The sequence below is a fragment of the Diospyros lotus genome, chromosome 11 (genome assembly GCF_014633365.1).
Source record: "Diospyros lotus cultivar Yz01 chromosome 11, ASM1463336v1, whole genome shotgun sequence".
Lineage (NCBI taxonomy): Eukaryota > Viridiplantae > Streptophyta > Magnoliopsida > Ericales > Ebenaceae > Diospyros > Diospyros lotus.
The window spans coordinates 764,352-776,946 of NC_068348.1; the positions used below are offsets into that span (position 1 = coordinate 764,352).

The window sequence follows — 12,595 nt, forward strand, 5'->3', positions numbered from 1 at the left end:
TTTATTTGAAAAATCTCATCAGTTCTCTCTTTTATTCTTTCTAATTTTAAGCTTCTCCTTTAAACGCATATTTATTGAGTTGGCTATGTTTTTCATAAATACTGCTCAAAAAAGACACAAAATCTACTGAATCAAGCACAAGAGGATCAATTGATTAGAAAAATGCAGAAGAAACAAGGATAGGAACAGGTTTCATAACTAACTAGGTCTTGCGGAGAGATGCCGATAACAGACTAGACCAAGTTACAGAATTTAGATATGGCAATGTGTCATTCAGCTAATAGTGAAATGCAGCAATAGAAAATCAGGGGAGAAAAAAAGAATCAGTTTATCTATTTAAAAGAAAAAAATCCACCGACTGTAACTGTCATTAGTATACATAATTGGAAAGTTCCCAGACTTCCAACACGAGAGAGAGAGAGAGAAAACATGGTTCATAGGATGAATGTACACAAGCAGAATTATACAAATGAAATAAACAAATAATACCCATAATCCCAACATTAAAAGAAGAAAGAAAAAAGAAGACAGAAGAGAAGGGGAATGGGGATGATGGAGAAGAACAGAAAGAATGGGAGAGAAAACTGCTGAGATTCTTCAGATTAGTTGTTGCATTTCCAACTTGAGGTTGGCACACAACTGAGGTAATGTCACCAGCTACAATGTTCATTTCCGTTCTTCCCTTCAAACAGCATCACCAGTCCCACTGCAAATTTGCAGAAGAACGGATAGGATTTACAACTGTGCAAAAACAAGGGCTACCCAATGCTATAAAACAAGGCAACACAACATTACAACAATCTAAGGGCCTTTTACAACATCAACAACAGTGAATAAGCAGAATGGAGAAGACATTAATAAAGGTAAAGGATGTATGGATGAACATCTGGGGAAAGACAAAATTCAACTTTCATTATTATAAGCCAGGAAAAATGACTTTTTTTTTATTTAATATGGACTGGCCTTATTCTGTATGCTTCATGAGAAACCAATATTTTCTACTACCACCATCTCTTGTACAGAACGACTCTATGCAATGAAATTCTATAACCAGATCAAAATTTTCGCTTACTGAAAGCCAAAAATTTTAACTCCAGAGGACAATAAATAGGATTTTGCTCAATAATGCTTACTCGAGAATCAACAAAGCAACAGCAACCACCCAGAATGCATATTGGTAGATGGTATACTTGGATTTGGCTAGGGCATCAGCTGGAAGATGTCGGCGTTCCAGCCAACCAAACTGGGGGCGCAGTAACAATACAAAACCAAGGAGAAAACCGGTCAAGAATCCTCCAGTGTGTGCAAAGTTGTCAACATGAAGAAGAATCCCGAGTGCCAAGCTGACGGCAATGATGATCTCAAGGATAACTAAAGCAGCAGCCTACAAAAGAAGAGAAGATAAGATCGTAAATGTGATAAAACCCACTGAATTTCTTTGTATTCACAGTACAAACAGAATATTTTAAGAACTATTTGAACTTCTTGAACGATAATATGCAATAACCACCAATTTTAAGATTATTCCATCAGGAAATAATGGGAATTAGGAAGCAAAAAATAAAATTATTGTAAGTTGTTGAACTTCTCATTTTTTCCCATAGAAATATATAAATGGAGCGTGAATGTGAACCTTGCTAACAATGATAAGTTTATTCCTCTTTGACTAAAATGTCATCAATTCAAGTTCCAGAAATGGTCAAATAGCCTATTTGCATAGCAGGAGTAAAGTTTATAATATATATATATATATATAATGGTCAAGATAGCGATCTAAAAAGTTTGTATATTTGAGCACTATATCAAAGAAGAATCTTCCTCAGCGACTCTTCTTCTTGTGATTTCTAACTTTTCAAACAGTTCTTGAATTACTCTATATGAATTCTTTGAATACAAAGAAATTCGAGAATAAGATGAAAGAAACAGCGAAAACCATTCGTTGGGCGTTGGTTATTGGATTAAGAAGGTTTGTTTGCCTCCATATACGTAACCATTACTTTCCACATTCTTTTTCATCAAGGAATTGTCGCAATGGCCGAGCCCAACTTAGGATCGGATGATCTTGGTTCAACCATTAGGGAAGATTCCTTCTAATTCTTTCCTTTTGGCAGTTACAGGTTATGATATCTACTGATAGAATTGGACTGCTCTTTTCTTCTTTGTTCTTTTGCTTCTGGGTCTCAACTCTCAAGCCTTGACAGCCCTTTGCTTGAATACAAATCCCTTTAGTCCTGTAACTGTAAGAGGTGTATGTTTTGCTGTCAATGAAGCAATTCTTTGAAGTTCCCATTGATTGAATATAACAATATAACATGGGATTCTTGAAGTAGGAAATAATTTTTCTTTAACTTGGTTGTTAAGAGATGGATCGTCGCCACCTTCGAGCTGATGCTTGGGCGAAATCCAAGTATACCATCCACCAATATGCATTCTGGGTGGTTACTGTTGTTTTGCTGATTCTCGGGTAAGCATTATTGAACAAAATCCTATTTACTGTCCTCTGGATTAAAATTTTGGCTCTCAGTAAGCAAAAATTTCAATCGGGTTTTAGAATTTCAGTGCATAGAGTCGTTCTGTACAAGGGATGGATGATGGTAGTTGAAAGGATTGGTTTCTCATGAAGCATACAGAATAAGGCCAGTCCCATACTAAATAAAAAAATTAAAAAATCACTTTTCCTTGCTTCTAATAATGAAAGCTGAACCTTCTCTTTTCCCAGATTTTTATCCATACATCCTTTACCTTTATTAATGTCTTCTCCATTCTGCTTATTCACTGTTGTTGATGTTGTAAAAGGCCCTTGGACTGTTGCAATGTTGTGTTGCCTTGTTTTATAGCATTGGTTAACCCTTGTTTTTGCACAGTTGTAAATCCTATCCGTTCTTCTGCAGATTTGCAGTGGGACTGGTGATGCTGTTTGAAGGGAAGAATGGAAATGAACATTGTAGGTGGTGCCATTACCTCAGTTGTGTGCCAACCTCAAGATGGAAATGTAACAACTAATCTGAAGAATCTCAGCAGTTTTATCTCCCATTCTTTCTGTTCATCTCCATCTTCACCATTCCCCTTCTCTTCTGTCTTCTTCTTCTTTTTTTCTTTCTTTATCTAATGTTGGGATTATGGGTATTATTTGTTTATTTCATTTGTATAATTCTGCTTGTGTACATTCATTGCTGCATCTCACTATTAGCTGAATGACACATTGCCATCTCTAAATTCGATAAATTGGTCTAGTCTGTTATAGACATCTCTCTGCAAGACCTAGTTATGAAACCTGTTTTTATCCTTCCTGTTTCGTTTGCATTTTTCTAATCAATTGATCCTCTTGTGCTTGATTCAGTAGATTTTGTCTTTTTTGAGCAGTATTTACAACATTCTAGCAAAGATGTTGTAGATAGCCACCTCACCAAATATGCACTTAGAGGAGAAGCTTAAAAATAGAAAAAATGAGAGAGATAATTAATGGGAATTTTCATACAAGTATACGTGTACTTGATACTTCTGTTAGATTACGAATATCGCTCGTCGCCACCAAGATATGGATATCCGCACTCTCAATTCTCAAGAGTCAATAAGTAGTAATGGAAATTTTAGATTCAAATGTTAGTTTTTTTTTTGAAAAATAATTAATTTTGGAGAGTTAAAAATTAGGTATTAGATTATGAATGTAGTCTATCGATCTTATAGATAACATTGAACCTTCACATTGAGATCACTTTGCATGAAAACTAACTGATTATTCTATATAATTGTTGTAAACTATCAATCTTGTAGATAACATTGAACCTTCATATTGAGATCAGCCTGTATGAATAATAATTGATTATTTTTTTAGTCATCATGCAAGGTGATCTCAATAAAGGTCCAATTTTATCTACAAAATTGATAATACATATGCAATCTAATACTTAATTTTTAACCTTAGAAAATTAGATTTTAAAAATAAAAAAATTATCTAAATCTGAAATTAATATTCCTACGTATTGACTCTTAAATGTGTGTAGATATTCGTATCTTGGTGACGACAACAAATATTCAGGCTAAAATGCCGAGTACAAATATATTTATCTAAAAAATCTCATTAGTTATCTCTCCCATTCTTTCTATTTTTAAGCTACTCCTCTTAGGTGCATATTTGGTGAGTTGGCTATAACATCTTGGTTAGGATGTTATAAATACTGCTAAAAAATGACACAATCTACTGAATCAAGCACAAGAGGATCAATCGATTAAAAAAATGCAGAAGAAACAAGGATAAGAACAGGTTTCATAACTAACTAGGTATTGCGGAGAGATGCCAATAACAGACTAGACCAAGTTACAGAATTTAGAGATGGCAATGTGTCGTTTCAGCTAATAGTGAAATGCAGCAATAGAAAATCAGGGGGGGGGAAAGAATCAGCTTATCTATTTTAAAGGAAAAAATCCACCGACTGTAACTGTCATTAGTATACATAATGGAAAAGTTCTGAGACTTCCAACACAAGAGAGAGAGAGAGAGTGAGAGAGAGAGAGAGAGAGAACATGGTTCATAGGATGAATGTACACAAGCAGAATTATACAAATGAAATAAACAAATAATACCCATAATCCCAACATTAAAAAAAGAAAGAAAAAAGAAGAGGACAGAAGAGAAGGGGGATGATGGAGATGAACAGAAAAAATGGGAGAGAAAACTGCTGAGATTCTTCAGATTAGTTGTTGCATTTCCATCTTGAGGTTGGCACACAACTGAGGTAATGGCACCAGCTGCAATGTTCATTTCCGTTCTTCCCTTCAAACAGCATCACTAGTCCCAATGCAAATCTGAAGAAGAACGGATAGGATTTAGAACTGTGCAAAAACAAGGGTTACCCAATGCTATAAAATAAGGCAACACAACATTACAACAATCTAAGGGCCTTTTACAACTTCAACAACAGTGAATAAGCAGAATGGAGAAGACATTAATAAAGGTAGAGGATGTATGGAGGAAAGAGAAAATTCAACTATCATTATTATAAGCCAGCAAAAATGATTTTTTTTATTTATTTAATGTGGACTGGCCTTATTCTGTATGCTTCATGAGAAACCAATATTTTCTACTACCACCATCTCTTGTACGGAACGACTCTATGCAATGAAATTCTACAACCAGATCGAAATTTTCGCTTACTGAAAGCCAAAAAATTTAACTCCAGAGGACAATAAATAGGATTTTGCTCAATAATGCTTACCCAAGAATCAGCAAAGCAACAGCAACCGCCCAGAATGCATATTGGTAGATGGTATACTTGGATTTGGCTCGGGCATCAGCTGGAAGATGTCGGCGTTCCAGCCAACCAAACTGGGGGCGCAGTAACAATACAAAACCAAGGAGAAAACCTGTCAAGAATCCTCCAATGTGTGCAAAGTTGTCAACATGAGGAAGAATCCCAAGTGCCAAGTTGACGGCAATGATAATCAAAAGGGTAACTAAAGCAGCAGCCTACAAAAGAAGAGAAGATAAGATCGTAAATGTGATAAACCCACTGAATTTCTTTGTATTCACAGTACAAACAGAATATTTTAAGAACTATTTGAACTTCTTGAACTATAATATGCAATAACCACCAATTTTAAGATTATTTCATCAGGAAATAATGGGAATGAGGAAGCAAAAAAGAAAATTATTGTAGGTTGTTGAACTTCTCATTTTTTCCCATACAAATATATTAACGGAGCGTGAATGTGAACCTTGCTAACAATGATAAGGTTATTCCTTTGTGACTAAAAGGTCATCAATTCAAGTTCCGGAAATGGTCAAATAGCCTATTTGCATAGCAGGAGTAAAGTTGCGTACAAAAAAGACCCTCTCCCAATCCTCACAGAGCCTTGCAGAAACTAGGTTAATTTGACTCAACTCTGTAAGCATTTTGTCAAAACAGTAGACAACAAGCCTCCTTACCCATAATATTAGAATTTTCGGGTATGCCTCCAGAAGTTATATATAAATCAGAACGCATTGAAAACATTTAACATACTGTATAATATTCTAACATCATATGCTATAAGTTTTCTAGGTATGAGTTTGAAATTATTTGGAAAAGGAGATTTCTATCTACCTTCATCTGAGAGTTTCAAAAATTTTCTTTACCAGCAAACGCAAGTTTCTTCAACCCACCTAGCATTAAAAATTGAAGCATAAAACTGGGTAATTTGTGCAAAGGATGGACATATATATACCCATGGGCAGAACCACAAAAGATCTAGTACATGCACTTGCCCTTCTCAACATTTTCCTTTTCTTTATTCTCTTTTTCCTTTTCCAGAGAGGAACTAAGTTTATTTTCAACGGATAATAGGTAGCACTCAAGACACTCGTTCCAACAAAACATATTTGATTTAGAATTTATTAATTCATTATATTCACCACTAATTTGATAAAACATTACAATAAAAGAATATGAATTATTATATTTCTTACTTTGTATAATTATTACTTCATTCTTTAATGGTTTGAGATCATTTTCATTTTCTTTCCTTACGAATATTCTAAGTTCCAAGATTTGAGTAATTTTACAGTTATTATTGCTTTTTTTTTTTAAATTTAAATTCAAAATTGCATTTTATAATCAAATACTTAACTTTCCAATTTAAATTTTACTTTAGTTATTAATATGAAAATAATTTTATGCATGATTCTACTTAAATTTTTCCCCCACTGAACAGACATTCCATATCTGCCTCCACATATACCATACAATTACCTTCAAGGATCTTCAGACCCACTAGTCATGGGTAAGCAGAAAAATAGAAGATTTCACATAATGCAAGTGTTTAATCTTATGAATCGTCCGTGGTAAGGATCTTCAGACCTTAATGAGTTTTCAATTCGTAAAGAGGTCTACATCAAGTTTCAAGAAAAGAAGGAGAACAAACAAGGGACAAGGTGCATGACAACAAAATATTCATTTCTATGTATATGCATTGTCTGCACGAATAAGACATTACTCATATATATATATAATATATATTACCCTTTTTTCTCAGTTTTGCTCTATCAGGAACCATACTGTCAGTTAAAACAAAATATATAATCTTCTCTTTATTATTTTAGTTCAGGTTAATTTGACCTCTCTCTTTGGCGAAACATTACCCCCAATGTAGATAGTCTCACACTCCAAAACCAAGGTGCAGTCATTGATTTTTTACTGTACATTAAACACTATAGATGAAACAAGAATGATTTATTTTATTTTTAATTTATAAATTCACTTACCTTATAATTAAAATAGCAAGAGTTCTTTTCTCCATTCAAGATGGTTTCTTCAAAATTGTAATGTGTTTCGTGTGTGGAAAATGACACCACCCCCCCCCCCCCAAAAAAAAAAAAAAAGTTTCCCCTAACTGTCCAAAGCGTGGCCAATTATAAAAAAATTAATAAATGATACAAAAGTCTTGGCCGCAATCCAACATGGCCAAACAGTGTTTTCCAATTGATCAGTGTTGAACATGTGTCCAACATAGACAAGGTACTTGCTCAGTAGAGACCATATTCCTTGCATGTCAAGAGATCTAATCTATATGCCAAACTGGAAACTATTATGAAGGCAATATCACCCTTCTCTTGTCTTGGAGAGGGGGCGAGGGGGGATCTAGTACTTAAGAAAAATAAAGCATAAATAAAACATACCTTATTGGTATAAATTGTCCAATTAGTCAGTAGTTCAGATAGCATTGCTCCCAGAAGTCCAAACAGAGCACCAGAAGCACCAACAGAAATATTGCGTTGGATGAAAAGGGAAGAAAGAATGCTCCCACCAAATCCGGATAACAGGTAGAGTGCCCCAACTCGCACTGCCACATACCAAAAACTAATATATATAAAAGGAGAAGAAGATAATGATTATAGGAATGCAAGGAAATTACAAAAAGTAAAATTGTTAGCAAAAATCAAAGGGACAAGAACTGCATACTGAAGCTAGTTATGCTACATACCAGATACAAAGTAGGAGCCAAATGTAACACCCTGCCAGCTTTGCATGCACACAACACAAAGAAGCAAAGGCCTGGAGGTTTCCTAGAAGGTTCAGGAAGTCTCTAGTCCCTTATGTAGTATACTAGACCTTTCTTTCCAAAAGGTTGTGGAAAGACCTAGACTTGTTTGGATGGCTTTGGAAGGTCCTAGATCTCTGGAATGTTCTAGTGCCTTCCAGGTTATGAAAGGCCCAGAGTGCTCTAGGGTTTCCTAGAGGACTTGGGATGGTTCTAGCAGTCCTAGGATGCTCTATTATCTCTTATATTCCAAAATGTTCTTTTTTAGTAGCTGCAAGGTTCATTTATGAGGAATGTTCAAGAATCAAATCGTAGCCATGGATAGAGTCAATCTCCACCATCAGTTGTGAGGTCAGTCAGAGGTCTATATATAGGTAAGTCCCATTTGTGCCACATATCTTGGAATGAGTTGGGAGTTCTAATATAAGAATCCTAGAGAGATCTTTCTCTAAGAGTGTCTCTCTCTAGCTTTGTGGTGCGCCTCCTATCCTCAAGCCCATGAGATAAAAGGCACCACAAATGCATCCAACTGGGGAAGCCACTGAAAAGAGTACTCACTGAGAAATTGTAAAAACAGAAATGAAATTATTGGTGGTTTCACTTGTTCATATCCACATGGCCTCATGCATGAAGCTAAGGACCATCACTGTTACAAAATACAGAGAGGGACCCATTTCAAAGCTCAGTAAAGATTTCAATAACGCGGGGCATCCAAATCAAGGAAACCAACCCAGGCTTCCACATCTCACCTCTTCAACAAGTTCCATATAGTAAACTTTTATTTGATTACTTATTTGAATTAAAGACAAAGAAGAACTCTAGCAGCTGAATGAATGTGAACATACCAAACCCAAATTGCTGTTCAAGGCGGATCCCGATAAACACCAAGCTCAACATGTTTGCTAGCAGATGAATAACACCCGCATGCAACCAAATGCAAGAGATGAGTCTCCACCCCTGATGACCATGGACTACCTTATTCCACTCTAAAGCTCCCAATTTTTCTAGTCTGCAAAAATAGGGAAAGTTGTAAATTTAAGCTACGATTAAAGTTTGATTTCTTTATATGGTTTAGAGTGAAAAGAGCAATAAATGTGCTCAAGCTGGGGATGGCATAAAAGTGAAAGCTATACGTGCAAAAACCATTAAATCCAGTAGAGATATACACATTACTAATCACCAGCAGGCAGCAGACATAGAAACATTTCTACAAAGACAACGGGCATCCCCACATTGCTAGGGTCATATTTATACATAGCCTTCCCCTTACTTTTTTGCAAAGAGGCAGTTTCCATAACTTGAGCCCATGACCTCCCTTATGTTTCTATTGAAGTTGTGCTAATGACACATTTTCCACAGTGGTAGATGAAACAATAGATTTCATAATTTGACTCTGAAATTCTTCAAAAAATTTAAAAAAATAAAATCAAAAAATAAGAGAAAAATTTATAAAGATTAAGGATGTTACAAAAGCTGCAAAGTATTCCCAGCAAGAAACATGAACTTAATGACACTTCTACAACTGCATTACATTCTCCTAGTGATATAAGGAAAAAAAGGAAAATCCATTTGCTAATTCAGAATATGCAACAAGAAAGCTACCAAGCTTGTGTCTGATTAAAATATCACATTCCATAAAACCACTTTTATTCCTCATGCAATTGTTACTTCCAACTTTTCCTTATTCCATCCAGGCTGCCTGAGCATCAATAATGTTTACAAGAAGAAGCCACAAGATAGCGTGTCCAACCAAGTTCAGTGCTTCTAAAGCTTATCCAGTATCATTTTTACCAAACAAAACATGATGGTACTCATCTATGAGAAATTTAAATTCACAGCAGTTCCAGAATTTAAAAGAAAGGGTATTGGACAAGAAGGAAAATATGATGGAAATAAAGGTCCAGTGACCTCAAACAGTCAGTCAATACTTGGAAGATCACAGTGAATGAACTTCAAGGAAAAGGAGGAAATATGACCAACAACAACATATCTGTTAAATCATTTGTATTAGATTAGTTGATTGTCTTGGATGAACAGTTAATGTCAGGGATGTATTCAGTGTTTCATTTAGTTGTTCTATTAGTTGGTTAGTTATAACAAACAGCCAAAACTGAGGGATGTATTCGGTGTTTCATTAGTTGTTCTGTTAGTGTTTCATTTAGTTGTTCTATTGGTTGGTTAGTTATAACAAACAGCCAAAACTGAGGGATGTATTCGGTGTTTCATTAGTTGTTCTGTTAGTTGGTTAGTTATAACAAACAGCCAAAGCTGTTAGTTCATTAAGTCTTGTTTTCTCCGCCCTTATGTTCTATAAATAAGGGGTTGGAGGCCTTTAGTTCTCATGGTTTTTTGATTCTATCTTGGGAATTTTGTGCGAGTATGTGCTGTGTAGAGGAAAGCAATTGAGAGCTTTGTAATCTCTGTATAGCCTGGGTATAGGGTTGTGAGAGAGAGTTTGGTTCACTACATGTAATCGTTTTTTTAAAGATTCAAGATAGTGGAGAAGAGGCCAAAGGCAATCTGGATGTAGGTTTCCTAAAGGAAACTGAACCAGGATAAATCTCGTGTCTTCTTGTGTGTGTGTTCTTCTAATTTGCTGCTTTCATATTCTGTTTTTCTATTTCTTTCATGTGTGGGGTAAATCCGGTTATCTTGAGGGTAGAGTGTTTGATTAAGTGAAGCAGAAGATTGGGACAACAATATCAAGCCTTAATCCCACCATGTAAGGTTGGCAAAACAAGAAAATATGACCATGTAAAATAAATAAATAACAATATTAGCAGCAAATTTACTCCAATAAATTTCTAAATTTTTGCTATTTTTTACCTTAAAAGCATGAAGTTTCAAAAACCCAGATGCTAATTCCTTGGGAACTCCCTCAATCAATGACTCAAAGACATTGATTCGGAACAAAAAGTTCCCACCAAAACAATTTAAATCAAATCCTAAAACCCCGTAAATTTTCATTAATCCACACGCCTACTCCTGCTAGGAACGCCCAATCACTGACTCAAGCCCTGAACCAAATCAACCAACAAGCTAATATCAAATTGGAGAAATGATCGTTCTTGAAAACAACCAAATATAGGAAGGCATCAAACATTAATGGTAATGGATCAAATCTAACAAAACCAAACCTAGAAATTTCCACACAAACATAGAAAATCCACACGGTAAAACTGAAATTGACAAGAAGTCTCAACTCAATCCCACCAAAAACAAAGCAAGAAACAACAATTAAAGGGCAGGGAAGGAAAATTACGTGGAAGAAGAGGGGCCAAATAGAGGGTTCTCCTTGAGAGGCTGGAAGGAGAGCCTGCCAAGAAACTTGGCGACGCATCCGCCGTCGAAACCTATATTGTTCTTGGGGCAATTGTTGACGAACATAATCACAACGAACATTCCCACATTCGCCACCACAATCATCGGAACCAACCACGAAGTCCACATAGTCTCTGTGGACTCCGCGAAGTAAGAGGGAGAGTAATGGGTCGACGTATAGGCCGCGCCGCCTCTTCTCTTATTGGCTTCCCTGCTCTCTAGATCTTGATTCGCCATTGCACCCTCTACCTCTCTGATTGAATTGAAGCCTGAAACTGAATGAATCCGATAATCTATATATATATATATATATATACCCACAAAGAAAACCTAGTTTGTTTGTTGTGTGTAGCAAGGGAAATTGAGAAGTGCCTTTGAAGGGATTGGATGATGAAACTGGGTTGGGTTGGATTGGGTGGGATCCAAGAAGGAACAGAGATTTAAGAAATGGAGAATGAATCAACCGCCCAAAGTCAGACAGATTGAGTTGAGTTTTGAGAGTTGGGTTTCAGTTGGCTGTCTATTCTGTGTTAGGTGGCCCTGCCAGAGGGACACTATCACCTGCAATAACAAAGACAGCTATTTGCTTCCTTCTGCGTCTCTTCTACTTCCTTCCCCCTTTCCCTTTCCTCCTCCTAAGTAAATTCCCCTTTTTATTCCCCTTTTTGCTTGATTCTTAGTTCAAAAAACATAGCGGTGGAGACCGTTGGTGCCAGCTACTACTATGCCCTCTAAGCTGTTGCCTAAACCTTAAATCCCATGGTCAACTCATTGTCAATTTGCTTAAGAATATGTGAAAAAGAACAATTAAAAGTACATCAAACTTTTCGTGTAAATATGTCGATATTTAAATTAAATATTAAAAATATAAAAATATTATTTATATTAATATTAGATATATATCTTTTCTAAAATAAGAACTTGTTTATATATAAAAGACTACAGAGATTTTTTAAATTTTTTATTAAAATTTTTATGAATAATATTTATTTTTATATTTTGAGATTCATTGATTATTATGAATATTGCCCAGAAAGAGTTAAGTGGGCTAAACTCAGTCTAGTAGGTCGGTCCAATCACCTAAAATCTAGTAGGCCCAACCCAATCTCGTAAGAGTAAGCTCAGCATCGTTGAAACCCGATTTCTGGTTGTGGATAACTCTCAACGATCCCTCTAGCATGCTGACCAACAGTTCAGCTCACCGATCAAACTATTTAGCTCGCATAACAACATTGTTGTTGAATAATCGAAGGCAGGG

At 35.7% G+C, this 12,595-nt stretch overlaps 1 protein-coding gene across 4 annotated transcripts; it reads right to left on the reverse strand.

The window, feature by feature from the left end:
* Positions 1-558: 558 nt before the first annotated feature.
* On the reverse strand, positions 559-12,018 carry LOC127813571 (RHOMBOID-like protein 2). 4 transcript variants are annotated; one of them, XM_052354597.1, is made up of 5 exons: positions 11,279-12,018; positions 8,862-9,025; positions 7,655-7,818; positions 1,134-1,384; positions 559-706 (listed from the first exon to the last, which is right to left on the reverse strand). In XM_052354597.1, the coding sequence occupies exons 1-5, from the start codon at positions 11,572-11,574 to the stop codon at positions 685-687; spliced, it is 897 nt and encodes a 298-aa protein (XP_052210557.1). In that variant the 5' UTR covers positions 11,575-12,018; the 3' UTR covers positions 559-684. The 4 variants fall into 4 exon arrangements, with proteins under 4 accessions (XP_052210557.1, XP_052210555.1, XP_052210556.1 ...); XM_052354595.1 differs by lacking the exons at positions 559-706; positions 1,134-1,384 and adding exons at positions 4,387-4,833; positions 5,217-5,467 and having other exon boundaries at positions 11,279-12,000; XM_052354596.1 differs by lacking the exons at positions 559-706; positions 1,134-1,384 and adding exons at positions 4,387-4,806; positions 5,217-5,467 and having other exon boundaries at positions 11,279-11,991.
* Positions 12,019-12,595: the final 577 nt, after the last annotated feature.